Below are 19,133 nucleotides of genomic sequence, written 5' to 3'. Positions count from 1 at the left end.
AATGACTTGTCCATTGGTGCGGTTTTTACATATCATGAAGGCCCCACGCAGCAGCACAGAGGGACTGCATGGGTCTGGGTTCTGGCTTAACCCCTCAAGAGCTGTTAGACCCTGGGTGGATGATTAAACCTCTGAGCCTCATCTCCCCAAGTATAAACTGGCAAAATTAATAGAAGCTGCTATGGCAATTAAATGATAATACATGTAAAGTTCTCAGCTCTATGCCTGTCATGGGAACGTGGCTGCAATCATCTCATCATCATCATAGCTAACATCACCAGTATCCCATCAAAATAAAGGAGTAGGTCTGAGACAGTTGCTACAATCAATAAGCAAATCCAATCAATTAAAAAATATATAAACTGAGTATTTACTAGCTGCAAGGCACTTAGTGTTACTTTTCAATCAGAACAAACAGAGTAGCCAACTGTGCTCTCTTCAGGAACTCACTCCTGCTGCCTCTGAGCCCCATGGGCACATCTGTCACATAATCAGGGCCACGGTAGGTGAGAGAAGAACCTAGTGCCCAATGCTTCTCTTTCACACATTTCTCTAGAAAAGCTTTCTGTGACAGGACAGAACAGAGTCACCACAGGTAAGAAAAGGACTCGAAGCATTTTTAAGTGTATTCATCTGTTCCTCTGGTGCAATGAAACTGTCATGCAGCAAAAACATTAACGGACATCTTTTAAAGACCGGTTTGAAATGCCTGACATTTCCACGGTTAAGTGACTTTGCCTATTGTTTGTGCGTTACCCCCACAGCTGTGTCTGGGCTCAGCAGAGCAGCCCCTCCTTCCTCGGCGCTCTCAAGAAGGGCAGAGGCCCCTCAGGGTCCTAGATTTGGGGCCACCGCCTGGAAAGAGGCACGGCACTGATCTCCGTTTCCGGGAAATTCATGTATTCAAAGATAGACAAACCTGCTTTTTGTTCAACATCCTTAAATAATTTTAAGATGCCTTCCAGTTGCCTACTAAGCTCTGCTTTCAAGTACTCTTCCTTCACCAGTGCTGACAAATCTTCACAGAGGGCCTGGGCCACTTTTATCTGCTTCATTTCCTGCTCTAGTTCCTGCTTCATTTTTTGGGCTGCTTCCAACTGCTGGTTCATAGCCTCAGGGTGTGTGCTCACAGCCACACTGCTGCTGACTTTATTATCCAAGTCACTCAGTTTATCAGAAAGGCTTCTCAGCAGGCTTTGATACTGCGTGCTTTTAACAATGGCTTGGTCAATCCAGCTGCATCTGTCGCTCAATTGTCCCGTGAGGCTGTCCCACTTTTGGGTCACAGCTGCCAGTTGCTCTTTCACGATCCCATGGAAAGAAGGGTGTTCACCAGGTCTGCTCAAGATGCCCCGGCCAGCGGCTGTTAGCTGTTCGTACTGAGGCTTCCGAGTATCAAATTCTTGCAGCAGAATCTAAGGCAAAGAGGTAACAAGGGCAAATAAACACCCAAGTTATTGGATGATTGATTATGGAAAACGGAACTTTACATTTCTAGACAGACAGAAATGGTATTTATCTATCTAGTTTTTGCTTTTGTTTTTTAGTTCCTGTTGTCCTAGTTTTTATTTCAAGGGCAGGGCAATGATGCTAAATTAATCCAAAGAGGAGTGGTCTCTATTATAAAAATTTTAGCCAATAAATCACGTTGCTCAGAATGTAGGCTCAGCTCTGACTCTCATTATACAATGAGTGATCCAGAAATTTCCCTTTGTTAGTACATTTCATCTCTCTCAGGGAGACTACCAAGACTGGGGGCAATGATTTCTCCCCAGATACTTAAATACTTTGCTTCCATTCTCTTCAGATTAAGAACATACATGAGCTAGGACATGTTGACTCTCAATGACCAAGATTGCTTCATATTTTCAATACACAGGACTGGCCACATGGCTCTGAGACCATAGTAGACGCAGGGAAATCCGACTAGCACCACAATGGAGCTTTTGCTTCTACCTCTGACTTATATCTCAGGGATTTTTTTTTTTTTTCTCCTCATGGGTTCATCCACTTTATAATTAGACCAGTCTAACCCATGTGTGGTTCAAGGTTCCCTCTTTGTTTTTCTTCTTCTTTCTCCCCTTTTTATTCTGTCTCTCCACCCCCTCAGGGGCATACTGCATGAGTTTTACAAGTTTCATTATCTTCTACCACAATCAAAATGAATAAAACCTCAAAGGAGTAATTTCTAAACAATAAAAAGCACATACCAGCTTCTCATAAAAATGTTATTACTTACACAATCACATTAATATTTCAAAGAAGGCCCTTTTTAACAGGGTCTGCACAAACCACAAGATGACTGAAATGCTCAAGAGACCTGACCCACTCATGGGCTCAGGAGACTGTTCTGGGATGCCTCCTGGCTTTGGTACTCTGGGGGTTTCCCTCTAACCTCAGGACGGTATCTTATGGGCATCTGAAGCATTACAAATACACTTCCAGGAAGTTTAAGCACAAACCCATCCAAAGCTAATGTAATGAAATGAATGTAATGAAATGAAAACATTTGTCTTGTTAAGTCACATAACACTCACCTGCACCTGCTGCCTCTGTGTGTTCAGCATATTTGGGTCAATTGACAAGGGCCCAAGAACACTGACCATCAGTTCTTTTTCCACAAGCCACTGTTTTAACTGAGCTTCTACAGTCTGGAACTGGGTTAGATTATTAGAGGATTCTTCCAGTTTTTGTTGTCTATCAACTGTTAACTGATTGAGTTCTTGCCACTTAGAATCTAAAAGAAAAAGATAAAAGATGAAACTGGTGTTTGGTATTTATACATCTGACATCACTGTCTATGTGAATACCGCAGGATATGACTCAAAATGATACATAATGGCTATCATTCGGTCTTTGTAACGCTTCTTACATAGTTGATTAAAGCCTAATCTAAGAGTTAATTGCATTTAATGATACAGATTTTATGGTCCTGGAGCTGTGTGTCAACTGAAGTAAAGAAAAATTTGAATCTGACCTTAGAAGAGTATGTAGAATATGGAATATTCCTTAAGGCAAACAGGATCCAGAGATCCCGCATTTCTTCTAGAAGTCCTATAGAGTCTCTCTGTTCAACTGTAACTGACCTACTAGAACAGGGAACATTAATCCTTTCTTTGAATAGCAAATCTTCAATGATCAGTGCTGGACAAATGACTCCCACATTTGTATATCTACGCCAATTCTCTTTTATTCAAATCACACACAACGACAACCAGCTGCTTGGAAGTCACAACACTAGGAAATCTCATCAACCCTTTAAACACTAAAAAACAACTTTTTCTTCCTATCAAAACTGGTGGATTCTTCTGATATTTAGAGTTCTTTGAAAGGTTACTCTCTTTTCCATATCACTGAAGTTCAATAATTCAGAATGTTCTTTCATGATTCTCTTAACTCCTGTCTTCTTGATCATAAAACCTTAAACCTCTCCCTTACATTCCTAATGCCCTAACTCCATTTTGGTCCTCCTCATGTTTTGCCTAGACTAGTAGTTCTCAAACTTCAGCTGCACTAGAATCACTAGGAGGGATTAACACAGGTTGCTGGGCCCCATCTCCCAAATTTCTGACTCAATAGGGCTGAAGAGGGGCCTGAAATTTTGGCATTTCTAGAAAGTTCCCAGGCAATACTGATGCTGTTGCTCCCCAGAGCACACCTTTGAGAACTATCATCCTAGACCACTAGCCTTCTCACTGGTTTTCTTGTAATTAATTAGTGGTTCTCAGCTGCAACCCATCTGGTTCTAAAATAACTTCCTTAAAACAATCACATAAATATGTCACTTCTGTGATATCCTTTAATAACTAAGTTGTCACCACCTAGATGATAAAATATGAAGACTTCTGCCTCACATTCAAGACCTCCCACAAAACTGACCCTAGTCTAGTAATAATTAGAGGGTCTGGATCCTGAGATGAAAACTCTGAGTCCTATTGATCTTACAATTATCATCCAAACAGGCTTCTGCTTACACCAGCCCTTACCTAACACACTCTACTCCCTGTGTATCCCAGCTCAATCTTTCTGTCACAATTCCACTAGACCTTATGCCTCTGCTAGGAATCCTTTCCTGCTGTTCCCACCCTTAAGACAGTTTGTTTCCTGAAGCCAAGAGTTACTGACCAGCATTTGAACGTATTAGTCACTCAATAAATAGACACTGATGAGCGTGATTAGTTGATCAGACAGATTTTGTTCATGTAGCACAATACAATAAATGGCTGCTCTTAATACAACCAATCTGTTAAAATGTACCTAATGACATCATTCTATATGGTATGTTAAACACAATCTAACAACAACAACAACATAATCAAACACAATCTAACAACAAAAATAATGCAATTCAAAAAGTGAACTGAGAGGGAGAAATACCAAAATCTTATCAGGAAGCTTTTTTGGAATACTCTTTACTCTCAACTCCTATTCTAAAATGCCTTGATAATACTGTCCCCCAAGTAATTCTGATTATCCCAGGTGAGAGACACTAAATTAGGGACAAATAAATTATAATGCAACAGGAGTCTATGGTTGGATTAACTATACCTTTGAACATTAAGTTTCCTTAGGATAACCTTTTTTCAAACTAAAACATACTTACTGATTTTTAAATTTATCATAGCATATCTGACTCTAATGGAAGGACAATATTTAGCTCAACATAATGGAACAATTGATAGTAAAATAACCATTATAATCATAGTGAACATGCAGCACCTATTATGTGCCAGGTACAGTCTGTCTGAGCTGTACACACATTAACTCGTTGAATTTTCCAAACAATATTATGAAGTAGGGAAAATTAGTACCATTGTCTTACATGCATTTCCCTTATCATCATAATGGGAAGGGGTGATAAACTAAAAGGACTTGTGAAGAGAATTCCGTGTTTATGAGAAACAGTTTCTACAGGGACAGGATGGAGATGAGAGGATAACTCTGGATGAAGAATGGAAACTAGCAGACTTCTGTGGGGAGCTACTTTTTAACCCTTTCCCTGACTGGGGAAGAGAAGAACATAAAGCAGGGGTCAAATGAGTCCCCTGAAGGAACTCCAGGGAGGAGAAGGGAGCTTACCTTTTCCAGACAAAAAAAAAAATACATTTAAAAGGAATATTTGAATTTATATAACATTTATATATATATAAATATAATAAATATAATAATATATATAAATATATATAAATATAATAAAATATAATAAAGCATAAAAAATAGAAACACTAAAAATCAAGTAAAAAAAATGACAAAAACATGGTACTTGATGCACAGCATTTTATTCACTAGTATCTACACTCTTCATAAAAATAAATTTTGTTATGGTGTTTAGCAAGATAAATACAGGATATGCCCAGTTCCAGCATACTATAATTTGAAACGACATTTTAAAATTTGCAACATCTTAAACATGAAACATTAAAGCAAATTCAAAAATAACTGAGGCTGGTGGATATACTTTTTTCTGATAAAGTCTATGATTTAAAAATGATCGTGCTCCTCATTCACAGACTCTGGGATAAGTGACGTGACATACCAATTTCCGTCAGCATCTGTTTCCACTTGGGGGCCTCAGGAGTGTCTGGGTTCTCCTCCAAGAGCTCTGTCAATTTGTCTTTCAATTCCTGTACCTTGTTTACATTTTGCTTCAGTTCAGCTTCAAATGTCTAAACAAGGGAAAGAAAACTCTGTTACAGTATGTCAACATCAGAAGACAAAAACACAATTGTAGGGACGCCTGGGTGGCTCAGTGGGTTAAGCCGCTGCCTTCGGCTCAGGTCATGATCCCAGCGTCCTGGGATCGAGTCCCGCATCGGGCTCCTTGCTCGGCAGGGAGCCTGCTTCTCCCTCTGCCTCTGCCTGCCACTCTATCTGCTTGTGCTCACTCTCGCGCGCTCTCTCTCTCTCTCTGACAAATAAATAAATAAAATCTTTAAAAAAAAAAAAAAAAAAAAACACAATTGTAATAGATGAAAATATCCACTGTGAGTGCTGAAGTGGGTGAGGGACCAGAATTCAGCAGTTAACTATTCTCCTCTCCTTTTCTGAAGCAGCCTTCAACCATCTGATAAAGGAATCCGAAAGAGGAACGCTACAGCTAGGGAGAAAATGACTCTAGTCCCCAGGAGCTGGGAAGAACTTCCTGTTATTCTTAAACAAATCCCTCTGGAAAAAAGGAAGATGACATCAATAATATTGTAACTGATAAGAAAATCAGTCTTGATAAAGGCTGCCAGCTTTGAGAATCTACTAGTGGATCAACACTGTCCTCGGTAACATGCTATAGAATTCAAACATAGACATTTTTGCCACTGATGTCACAGTGTAAAATCATTTCCCCAATCCTGACAGATGGAGAAAGAAATGCCACCTATTAAACAAAGGGAAAGTGTGAGCTATCCTATTTTATGTTGGACAGAACAAATCCCTAATATACCTAAATAAATATTTTGCAATAGCTGACTGGTTAAAATCCAAGACTTAACCTGATTTAAAGGTGGCAAAGTTGGGACGCCTGGCTGGCTCAGCTGATGGAGCATGCGACTCTGGAACTCAAGAGTTGTGGGTTCAAGCCCCACATCGGGTGTAGAGATTACTTAAAAATAAAACTGTTTAAAAAATAAAGGTGGCAAAGGTGCTTATGCCCCAATAGTTCGCTCATCTTATAATGTATGTATGTGTAAAACAGGTGACTGTGATCACCACTTTCTACAGAAAGGCACATTAAACAAAACTGGCAAGTTATTTGCTGAAGGTTACAGACTGGGAATCAAAACATGGGTCCTGACGCCCAGGCCTCCAATCTGGATGCTTGTCTGTTCTCTTTTGGGTCTTCAGGAAATGTATCTGCAGGATGTACCTTATTCTGCTCCACCTGTGTCTTCACGGCCTCTGTGTCTGTTGGTGTCGGTGCCTGGTGCCACTTGGCCGCAGTCTTGTTCATCTTCTGGAGCCACTGCATCATGGAGCTGGATTCTTCCTGAGCCTTTTGCAATTTGGAGAGTTTAGTATTCAGTTCAGCTATTTTGTCCTTAAGTAAAAGGCCAAGATCTTCATAACCATGGCTTATGTCAGTCATATCCTTTTTAATGGACGTCAATCCTTAAAGTAATAAAATAAAATAAGATAAAATCAGACACATACATTTTCAGGATGTTTAGAGGAAAGCTCTAGAAATATAAGTTTGCTTTACATGATATTCCCTTCTATTTTGTCCATATTAAGCCTACTATGATGAAGTCCTAGATTTTTTAGAACTAAAGGGTTAAAAACCCTAAAAGAATTTTTAGAACTACCTTATAATGCTATTTAATAACTAACGATTTAGGTACATTGTATAATACAAGTGAAATGAAAAAGAGATTTTTTCAATGGAATGGGAAACCAAAGCCATAATGCTATGTATTAAGTCCTTAGGAATCAAACTCAAGAAAATACCTCAAAGAATATTATTCCAAGTGACAAAATATCTTAGATTATTTAACGAAAAAGAAGAAAACACAACCAAATACCAAACCAAACTACCAGATTTCACTAACTTGAGATGAACAAAATTACATGGAATGTGATATAAATATACTTACAAGGAAATGACTATGATATAAAATAATATCATGTTAGGGGCCCCTGGGTGGCTCAGTCAGTTAAGTGTCTGATTCTCAATTTCAGCTCACTTGGGGTCATGGGGTCAAGCCCCGAGACAGGCTCCACAGTTGGAGCCTTCCCCCAATCACACTTTCTCTCCTTCTCTTTTAAAAAATAAGTATCATTTTAATTCAAAGTTGACATTTCAATATAACTACTGTTCATCTCTAAAAAGATTTTCTCTCAAAAAAAAAATCAAAGCAAAACCAAAGTTACTGTAATCGTAAGCACTTAAGTTACTATTCACCTTTATTTGACAAAATATCTTGAGTATCTGTGGCTGTTCCTTCACCATTTAATATTACTCCACCTGTAAAAATAGTAACACTGAAGTAGTCATAGATTTCTATAGTATTTCTACACATTAATAGTAAGTAGATGGCATTAAGTCAAACCCCATAAACAGTAATCATTTAAAAATGTTATTACTATTTGAAAATATAAAATATTCATTCAATGTCTAGATCAAACAAAGGTCCATTATTTATAGATCCTTTCTGGTATATAACATTCATTCTTTTTTTTTTTTTTAACTTACTTCCCAGTTTAATACACTTATACACAGCACTGATACACTGTGGGACTGTGAAAAAACTTAATTTGAATATAATTATATAAAATGGCTAGATATGACTCATTTATATAGATTTTAGGCAGCAAATTTAGCAATACGTATTTAGTTCCATGAATACTTTTGAGGGTTTCCTCTAACTTAAGCACTCTATTACCACAGGGAATTCAAAGATGAAAAAAGAACCTAAAGGACGTAACATTCATTCTTAAAGTGGTTATGTGATCACCTTAAACATTAGAGTTTAATAAGTTTAGATTATATACATTCATCATTAAGTATTAAACAATTTTGTGATAGCACTGTTTTACTGCTACTTTTAATAATAAAGTCCTTGAAGCTCAAAAGTTGCTCACTGTGCATGTTGCATGAAGCATAAATGACTGACAAACCCTTACTTAAGGATTTGAAAATTGTCTGGTACAGTTACACAGTGTTATTATGGGTTTAATGGAAGCAGAAAGAGGTACAAAGACATGAAAAGTTAAAAGGAAAACAAACAAACAAATCCTATTACTAAAACCCACATTCTGTCAACACAGAGAAGAGCACAGTGGTTAGGAATGCATGGACTTTGGTCTATGACTCACCTGAATTTAAATCCCAGCCCCACTAATTACTAGCTGAGTGACTGGACAAATTAATCACCACCCCACCACACTGGTGGGGATAATAATACCTAACTTTTGAGGCCACCATGGTGTATTAAAGACAAGTTAACTGATGGCCTAGCAAATAGGAACTACTCAGTAAGTAGTAATTAGTACTTCTCTTTAATTATATAAACATCTAGCCTTGGCTCCTTTTTCATAAGCAGAATATTAAAATACTCAATTAGACTTTATCAGGCAAGTATGCATTGGCTGCTGATCTACAAAACACAAAGACATTTCCTAAAACTAGCCACAGGAGGACAAGTTTAAAACAGGAATATTTAAATATCTGAATCTTAATCTGAGTTTTGTCTCTTAAAAAAAAAATCACAGACATTGGCATTTCAGTTGAAAGTGAAAATATCCTGTGTCAAGACTGATTCCTACTGTGCTTGGTAGTTATCAAGAGTAGGAGGAGGGGCGCCTGGGTGGCTCAGTGGGTTAAGCCTCTGCCTTCGGTTCAGGTCATGATCTCGGGGTCCTGGGATCGAGCCCTGCATTGAGCTCTCTGCTCAGCGGGAAGCCTGCTTCCTCCCCCCTTTCTCTCTGTGCCTGCCTCTCTGCCTACTTGTGACCTCTGTCTGTCAAATAAATGAATAAAATCTTAAAAAAAAAAAAAGAGTACGAGGAAAAACAGAAACAAAAACCTTACTTATTGCAAATATAAAGTGGACATGAAGAACTAAAAACACAATAGAATTCCTTTTCTTTAAAAAACAAAACACTTGACATTTCAGGAAATCTGATTAGAAGAGAAAGGAGAGATCATCACGCCATATAACTATAAGTACACTCTGAAATGGGGTTAATAGAGCGGAATAAACGGTTGCAAGAGGCCCAGCTGCAACACCAGTCTCACAATAGGAGCAGATGGGGGGCTGGGCAGAGCAGAAAAACCACAGAGGGTACTCAGAGACTCTCAGAATAAAGATATGTGATCTGCCTCCATCTATTCTTGGGGAAAAAAAACCCTGATATTAACAATATAAATGTTTTAAACTTAAAAACATATCCACATCTTAAATTAATTTTAAAGAATCATTACTAATTCCCCACTTCTGTTGAGTGGCTCAATCGTGCCAATTTAGATACGCTGGCTAACCCATTACATAATTTTCTTCGGGAACACTGTAGAAAATAAGATAGATGGAGATTTTTCAAAATACAGAGATCTACTCTACAGAAAAGAGCTGCTTCCTTCCCTCACCTCTCTTTTCCCAGGAAACTATACTCATTGATCAAATATTTCAAGTAGAATTTGAGTTATCCCCATTAATTAAAGTAGAAAACAAATTGGAATCTGATCTTTCCTCTTCCCCAATACAATCCTCCTTATTCTTACTCATTAATCTGGCTACATTTTAACTGTAGTCTCTATGAAAATGAACCATAAGAGGGATTTGAAATTTGATTAGTACAGATACTATTCCATGTGCAGAACATACTTTTAGGGCATGTATAGATGCCATCTTTCTTGTCACTCTCCCTTTGTATTTCTGAGCTTATTTTATGCATTAGTTTAAAAATTAAGGGAAACAGAAGTAACATGGGTGGACCCAGTTCTTAGAGAGTCTGCCATGGATATAAACAAAACACATACCTGATTTCACGGCTGCTATTGCCTTCGCGGGGGTAGTCACAGCGCTGATTAGGTTACATAGTGAGATCCCACTGTTGTTTACTTTCTGAATCTCTGGTGTTTTTAAACTCCACTGTTCTTGTAATTTCTTGAGATATAAAAACACAGTATATTTCAATCTTCATAATATTTTCAAAGTTACACATTATAATTCAATTTCTTAAACATATCTTAAAGCAATGATGACTGTGGGTCCTGATTTGTGGGGGAGTGGATAGAAAAAAAGGCACCATGCCTAGGTGTTCCAACAGCCCAGGTGACTGTTAACACTGTTAGCGGTGAGAAGTGAGGTATGGTCCATCCGACGTTCTGCTCCTAGCCACAATGCAAGTCAGGCTATATCTAGCTGCCATGGGTTCCAAACTAACTGTCAACTGTCAGTCTGAAAACTGCACTTGGTACCAGCCAAGTTACAAGAAGAAATGTGCCAGAAATGATTTACAAAAAAAAAAGGGAGAATTCAGAATTCTATTTAGTAGTGAGTTTTAATCCCCAAAACTTCAATGAATTTTTAACAGCATGCATCTCCATAAGGTTAGAGTGGGAGAACTACCATAACTGGTCATAAGTTTTATGATTTGGATCAGATGACAAAAGACTTGTGCAGTATCTGTACTAGAGATTCAAACAACTTCTACCTTCAAATACTGGTTCCAGGGATATATTGGAGCTAGAGTTAAATACTGACTTGAAGAGCAGGATCCTTTACATAACACTATGAGAAGCGGTATTAAAAAACTCACTGAAAGTAAGTAGAAGATTTGGTGGGGAAGAAAACTTGGGTACTAAAACGGTCAGCAACTCACTAACACATCTCTCTTAAAAAGCAGATTAACTCAAAATGTGTGCTCTTCCTCCAAAGGATTAAAGCTATGTCATGATTTCCAAATATAACCAAAATATACCAAAGATAAAATGGGGATCTAACTTGTTAGATAAAAGGAAAGAACTAATAGTCTTTTCACCTCCCATTACTCACATGGACAAAGAAGAAATTAGTAGTAGATAACAATTCACCTTAGTTTCTTCTAAAGATTTTCCTAAATCCTCTGAACCAAAAGAAGGCTGCACAATGGGAACTCTTTCCGTTGTTTCTTTTATCCATGACTTCAGTGACTTAACAAGGACTTGGAAAGCATCCATCTGTTCTTGACAAGAAGATACAGCTTCTTTTCTAGATAACAAAAATTATTGAAGAATTTAAGCCACGGAAAGAAAATACTCCAAAGGAATAATTACTAGTAAATAAATTTATTATTCCTGTATCAGGCCCTACAATTAAGGGGAAAAAAACTTCCCCCGTGCAAACTCTAACCCTGGATAAAAGGAGGAGATGTCTCATAGGTGCCAAGTGAAATCAACTACTTTACTCCTTAGGCACAATCCATAGAAAAAGATAGGAGCAGTTAAGAAATCCATAACCCATACAGTAATGGCACTTTATAATGCTACATAAACTCTAGGGCTATATAAACAGTTTTAACGTTATTTAGATTCAGCAAGCTTTGATCTGTCCACTTTACATGGTACTTAGTGCCAGCAGGCACAGAACCAGCAGGGAAACCCTTACAAATCACCAATCTGAGGAAACCATGCCGCCACCTAGTGGTTTCTACACGACACTACAGTCACTTTAGCAGATGGATAAACCAGGTGCTTCAGAGAGTCCAGATTGAACTCTTCAAACATGAGGTGAGACCAAGGGACTAAAGAATGTTAATGACTGCCTCCCCGACAGATACTCAGAAAACTCCACAGTGAACCATATAGATCTTTCTGCATATTAAGCACCATGGAGGGAGGGCACATGCCCAGCACATGAACAGCTATGAGGACAGATCCATTTGGTATGTGGGTGGCATGTGAGTGGCATGTGGATGGCGTGTGCCCATGTGCACATGTGTGGAATACTGGCACAGAAGGGTCCACTGCAGCTGGACTAATTACTGATGACTACGTGGTTTTAAAACTGGACCCTTCTGGAAAAAGAAACCACCTAGAGTTCACCTCAAAAAACCAAGAATATACTTTCCATGTGATGTGAGTTAAATATTATGTGACAAGATGAAAAACGTAGCTCTGCAAATAGTAGTAGTAGAGAGTGCTCAAAAGTTTTAGGCAGAGCATTCTGAAGAAATAAAGAAGAGTTAAAAGATAACTATTTTCTATCTTTGTGGGGTCTATAGAAAAACCAGAGGTATACTCTACACTAATATGAGATCAGAAAGAGAGAAGTCTAGTTACAAGATTTATCCCTGTACTGCTTTTTAGCTCAACTTAGGTGCATTCTCTTGTTTCTTATCTTGCTTGTTCACGGAGTCATTTCTTACCTACAATTCTTTAAAAATAAACTATTTTACCAAAAAAAGAAAAAAGCCATCAGAAACTATATTGAAATTGAGCAGTTTCTGAATTAAGCCCCAAAAGCAATGAACCATGAGCTATCTCTCAAGGTTATTTCTGCTTTTGCAAATAAAACTGTGGTATTTGCCAAAGGCTTCAGAGACCACATTGATTTTAAATTATTTTCAGTAATACATGACCACCACTATTTTCTACATAATGCTTTCTACTTTAAGGTTAGACTTATCAAATTCCCATCCTAAATATTCTAACAAAAATGCACTCAATTTTAAATAGGAAAATAATATCAATATAAAAGCACTTACAAAGTAGCCCTATGCTTATTCCCAAGTTTTGTCTCGGGTTTCTACATGAGCAAATAAAAATATTTCATTCTTTAAGTTTTAAGTAGATTAAAATCCAATTTCTTAAGTGGTGCTTACTTTTCTTTGATGGTATCCTCCATTTCCTTGAACTTCTTTGACAAATTATTTGTTTTTTCAAAAACCAGAGCCTTATCACCTGGCAAGCCATGGCTAGATATCTCCTTCAAAACATTGTGTAAAACTTCAAGATCTTTCTTGTGTTCTAAGAATTCAGCAGTTGATTCCTACAAAGCATATGGATTTTTAATCAATTTAAGATGTTGTTAGATCTCCGGATGGCATTCTATCAAGAGGTACGTATGGGACTGGAATGGCTCTACTCAGAATTTCACAGAATGATCCTGCCTATGGTCAGTACTCTAAATATAAATAGACAGGCAGTTAGGCTGTCTGGAAGAGAACACAAGTAAATTTATTTAATTTAAAAATCCATTATAGTCTGTCTCTTTGTGGGTTCTGGCATATGATACTTACATCATCTTTAATATGTGGGAAGTATATGTATGAGAAACAGTGTTCATTTCTAATCAATGAGCAAAGGCTTTAAGGAGAAGATGGGGTTTGGGATTTTTGAAGTAGACAGGACAGATTGGTAAGGACAGATCCTTACCAATCCATCAGCAATGAAAATGATGACTGCTAATTTCATGTTGCTAATATATGTGTGAGCTGGTCTGAAGTGTTCACACGCTTATCAACCTCGTGAATATTAAGGAAGACATACCTGCATATACTGAGACAATTCAGTAACATCTTTTCCTGGCACATCAGCCTCAGTGAGAGCCTGAGTTTTTGTTTCTAAAAATGTCTGGAGCTTTTCTGAGAGGTTCTCGAAGAGTTCTACTTTGGTTTTTAGCTCTTCCATTTTGGCAAGTTTTTCTTTCTGTTTACGACTTGCTTCTGAAAATCGGACGGACAAGTCCTTCATCTTGGCTTGCAGTGAGGAGGCAGTGGATGGATCTGTGGTTTCCATGAATTTCTTCAGTTTTTCGTTCATGGCATTTATGCTGCTCTGACGACCTGCGATATCCTGTTCCAACATCTGAAATGAACCAAATATTGCGTATGTTTTATCATGATGTTTACAAACAATGTCAGAGAGTGTTAAAAAATGACCATACATAACCACATGAACTCGAACAACCTGTGACTAAGGAAAGTTAAGTGTTGGGGCTGACCAACAAGTTTGATCTGTCCCTTGAAGAACACCATCCCAAATCTGTTCAGGACAGAGTGGTGAACAGCTGTTGAGTTGCCCAGGCAAGGCAGGAGACCGCTGCTACTCCGCAACCCTTGGGATTTAACGGAGCCTAGGGATTATCCAAAGTCCTAATTTTTAAAAGGCTAGACAACACCAGGATTGATCTGATTAACCTCGTGTGCAGCTGGCTGAAGCTGTGATAAACAAGATAGGCCTCGGGTATGTGTAAGCCCCTGTAATGAGTTACATTTGTGAGAAAGTATACGAAGCGCTCTACTTCTTCAGAAAAAAACTGTTTCACACCTGTGTCTCAGAGCAAGCACTGCTTTTCACAGTTATATTCAGGAAACTTTCTTTTCTTTATCCTTAAGTTTTATCTTCAATTTACCTATCCTTGGGACTATTTAAGTGGGTTTTTTTTTTTTTTTTTCCCATCTAAGTTTTTTTTTTTCTTGTCAAATGTCACTTACAATGTTTTTACTGATGACATCCTGGAGAGCAGCAGAGTTCAAGGGCACTTGACCTTGCTCTTTCAGAGAACTTTCCACACTTCCCATCCAGTCCAGCATTTCATCCAGGCCATCCTGCACACTCAGTGAGCGGGTCAAGGTTATCTGCAGTTTTTCATTTCGTTCGTTAACAGACTTGGATAGATCATCATATCTCCCAACAATGTCATCTAGCCCAGAAAGATCAGAAAGTGTTAACCACAAAGCTCTCTTTGCCCTATTCCTTTTCAAAAATACACTATGGTGGTTCACACAATTTCCACACCGAAACTGGAAAAGAAAAGAGGTTTAAATGATAAATTCAAAATGTGAAATCAGGGCACCATCTAAAACCTTAACAAAAGAAGAAAAAGATCTCAGTGAAATATAAAAAAACTGAAGTATTTTTTAAAAAAATAGTTGATATATATGTCATCTGCATTCAAAAAGAGCTTTTGGGATGCACAAACATTTGAAGTGCCCCAGAAAAATGTTAACAGTCTAAATAGCCAATCTTTGGTTCTCAATCTGAAATTTTCAAATTAGCCATACTATTAGATAACTACATGGAAAAAAGAAAAAGGTGACACTCATACACAGCTATTCTCAAGGACAATACACAGCTATAAAAAAATTTATCAAGAATTAACCTTTACATATAAAAATTATCTCTCCCTTGTGCATAGCATACATTCTCCCTTCCTTCCTCTCTCTCTCTCTCTCTCTCTCTCTCACACACACACACACACACACACACACTTAAGCTTTTGTCAACCTTCACAGTCTAAGTAAAGTACTTGAAAGCACAGAAACTGACAGATGCACACATGAGAAAACAGATATATGCAATGCGAAAAGAGATCAGGAAAATCCACTGAAAATAAGAAAGGTTGAGATTACGATTCTAAAATATAAATCGAATTTATGTGAAAAGTTTAACAGTAGACCAAAGGGAAAAATAAATAAGGTTACTAGGTTGACCTATCTCAGATAAGCTTAACCTTATTTTCAATTCTGAAGACTAAAGATGTTAAACATGCTGTTCTAGCCTAGTTTTCACTCAAACTCAAAGTTCTATACTTTAACATCCCACATTTTATACTGCAGACCTATGAGAAGTTCAAAGAACAGTGATTTTTCATGTATTAATCTCTCTCTGGAATAAATCATCAATTTATTACTTATTGTCCAATAATTTGAAAAACATTTTAATTATTTATGAATGCTTTAGTTGGATATATTGTATGTTCAGTTAGAAAAGTCTTGATGGCAAAGACCTGGGAATGAAAACATTTTACATGCTGTGTTTGGCCCATGGAACACAATCTATAGAAGCAGTATTGCCTTTGATTATTTTAGTGTATCATGAAAAAACACTTTGACAAATTTTCACTGAATTGAGAGGTTAAGATAAGCTAATTTAAGGCAATAGTCAATGGTCCTGTCAGAGAACAGGATGAAGCCCGGGAAAGTGCAGAGCAGGGCGGGGGGCAGGGGGTCTCAGGGGGATGCACTGAATATGCTATCAGCAGACAAAACAAGAAGCAAGTTCAAACATAAGCCCTTCTTTGGAAGTCACAGAGAAAATACTCTGAATTACAGGAGGTGACGGATTAGCAGGTGAGCTGCCTCTCAGGTGGGCAATTCTGCTGTGTCGGAGGGTAAATCAGCAATCTAGTTAGCCTTGAGCAGTGCTTTCCCAAGCAAAGTCAGCTATTGTATTGAATGGGCACGTTTTGAGTGTTATTATTTTTGTATTTCTTAGTGATGAAATATTGTCACTGAAATGAATTCTTGCTTTTACTAAGTAAATATTATTTTAGAAGAAAAAGGTACAAAATGAAATCTACTCTAAGACTTATTTTTTTAAGTGGTTGGTTTTCTTAGAGGTCAGATAGAGCTTAGAGAAATTCCTTTATATCTTAAATGTATTTTCACATAGTCCTAGAAACTTATGCCAGATAGAAGTTTTAAAGTCTTAATGTATAACATGTGGATTTTTAAGCTAATAAAAACCAAACTATGTACCCTTAACAATGGGGAAAATGCCTCTTCAAATAACAGAAGCACATATATATAATAGTCTTTCTTTTCCTCCAAATCTCCATGCCCAAGTCCTTATAGCAGTGGTTGCCAATGTGGGATGACAAGATGGTGCTGTGGGATGACAAGATGGTGCTCTGGGATGAGGAACAAAATACTAGAACTTCCATTCATATTTTTATCTTATGCTTTTAAATGATATGTTCTTGTGCTTTATAATTATAACACACATAATGTGATAAGATAGTGTATCTTATAAATACACAGGTATACATGGGGTATATGCTGAAATTCTTTTGACAGGGATGCATGCTCAAAAAAGTTAAGCCATCTTTAAGAATGAAAAAAAAGTTTTCCTTCCATAGACTGGTTTTAGAAAAGGAAAGTTTCATCCTTCTCCTCATCTAAAATTTCTGCTCAGATTTTAACTCACACATGCTTTGGTGTGAAACACAGGTCCAATCATCTTACAAAACTTATGCTTTTCATTTCATGCACAGAAATATGTAACAACCTTGAACTACACATTAGCAAACCAACACAGAAAATACAATAAGGCAGCAAACATTTATTGATACCCCACTGTGCATTTAATCTAAACTAAATACGATCACGCAATAGCTCTTCTCTGAAGAGATAGCGACTCTAACGTGAGAGGGCACAGAAGCGCCAGTATGAATGGGTACAAGTTTTTAGTATCAAAGGAGAAAACGGGGGTAATCAGAGCCCTGTGAGACCACTCAAAGGCTTCCAGAAAATGGAGAGGTGGAAACACTGTTTTAAAGCGCATCTTTTAATGCCAGCCATGCTTCTGCTTTCTATAAAGACCCCTCAGTGTGTCTCTTTTGGCCATAGGTTTAGAGTCTAACTCTGCCCAATGCCTTCCATCAAAAGAATCTCATGTCCTGCTTTCTGTGGTAAGTATTACATAAAGGAAGAGTTTTTGTTACATTTTTTAAATATAACAATAAACTTTAAACAAACTCTTCTCAAAATATACAACCCCCATTCCCAATATACCTGCCCCAAAAGGCACGCCTCCTCCGAGACGGGGAAGCGCCATTTCGTAGGGAAAGGGCAGAAGCAACACCATATGCACCCATGAATGTGTTCTCCGTATCGGAACACCTTCATGGAGAATCTACCTGTGAGAAAGCAAGCAGGGAAATAAACACTTACCCAGTGTTTTTTGGATGTCATTCTTGGCTGGAAGCAGAGATCCTCTAGCATCTAAAAGCACTTCAGCTGTTTTCTTCAGTTTCTCTACAGCAACCTGCTGACTTGATATCTGTCCTTGCAGAGCCTGGAGGATCGAATGCTTCAGTTATACTCAATAGTACTAAATGATGTATTTCTAATAAAAAAATTATATTTAGTACAATAAGGTAATATTGGACATAGAAATCTTTTCATCATTATCAACTCACTCCAGAGTCCTTAGAAAAAGGCCAGTTATAAAGTGGTGTTAGCAAAGTCATCAACCAGTGAGGACAATATAAATTCAGTCTTGAAATAAACCACTGAGCATACGTTCATGACTCGTGGCCTGGTTCTTAATCTTGCAACCCTCTCCCCGTAACCTGAGATCTCCCTTCATCCCCCTTTCAGGGTATCATCCTGGACGAGACCCTGAGTAACCACCAGAAAACAAAAACCAAAACCAATCTAACGCCAAAAACAAAACAAAACCACCTTTAGGACTATTTCTGACTCCAGGTAAGGAAATAAGGATTTCCGTTTCTATACAAAGTCATATTTATTTGTTTATTCAACAAAAGTTACTTAACATCTAACAAATTCAAAAAAATCTTGCTGCATTTGTGAAAATACAAAAGCAAACAGATCCCATAGGGATCTTATAGTCTATATCATGAACTCGTTAAGTGCTACTGGAAGCCGAGAGGGGGCTAAGTGCAGAGGGAAATGAGGACCGTTCTCCATGCTGGTGGTACTGGGCCGGGTCCTGAGGAAAGTATGGAAGGTAGAAGTAGGGAGGACATGTCCCTGCAGAGTGGACAAAGATAGGGACTGAAATATCACAGGACAGGGGAGGGTCCCAACCAGGTAGAAAGTGTGTCTGGGTGAATAAAGAGCAACAGGACTGCCCAGCTAAAGAGGCTACATTTCATCCTGCAGCAATGGAGAGTCATTCAAGGATTTTGAGT

The 19,133-nt window shown here is 37.9% G+C and overlaps 1 protein-coding gene across 3 annotated transcripts in view; it reads right to left on the bottom strand.

Annotated features, from left to right (window-relative positions):
• The window catches only part of LOC111152327 (dystonin), a 474,965-nt gene that overhangs the window by 94,057 nt on the left and 361,775 nt on the right, over positions 1-19,133 (bottom strand). For all 3 annotated transcript variants that reach the window (XM_022510820.1, XM_022510821.1, XM_022510822.1), the window contains 11 exons: positions 18,148-18,271; positions 14,908-15,116; positions 13,961-14,278; positions 13,294-13,460; positions 11,525-11,681; positions 10,469-10,595; positions 7,892-7,954; positions 6,860-7,101; positions 5,537-5,666; positions 2,538-2,737; positions 920-1,415 (listed from right to left, as the gene is read on the bottom strand). In XM_022510820.1, coding sequence (XP_022366528.1) covers positions 920-1,415; positions 2,538-2,737; positions 5,537-5,666; positions 6,860-7,101; positions 7,892-7,954; positions 10,469-10,595; positions 11,525-11,681; positions 13,294-13,460; positions 13,961-14,278; positions 14,908-15,116; positions 18,148-18,271 — 2,233 coding nt within the window. The remainder of the gene's footprint in view (positions 1-919; positions 1,416-2,537; positions 2,738-5,536; positions 5,667-6,859; positions 7,102-7,891; positions 7,955-10,468; positions 10,596-11,524; positions 11,682-13,293; positions 13,461-13,960; positions 14,279-14,907; positions 15,117-18,147; positions 18,272-19,133) is intronic.

This window comes from Enhydra lutris, unplaced genomic scaffold (assembly GCF_002288905.1).
Source record: "Enhydra lutris kenyoni isolate GAN:26980312 unplaced genomic scaffold, ASM228890v2 scaffoldscaffold28, whole genome shotgun sequence".
Classification (NCBI taxonomy): domain Eukaryota; kingdom Metazoa; phylum Chordata; class Mammalia; order Carnivora; family Mustelidae; genus Enhydra; species Enhydra lutris.
This window is presented reverse-complemented; position numbering and strand designations above follow the sequence as displayed.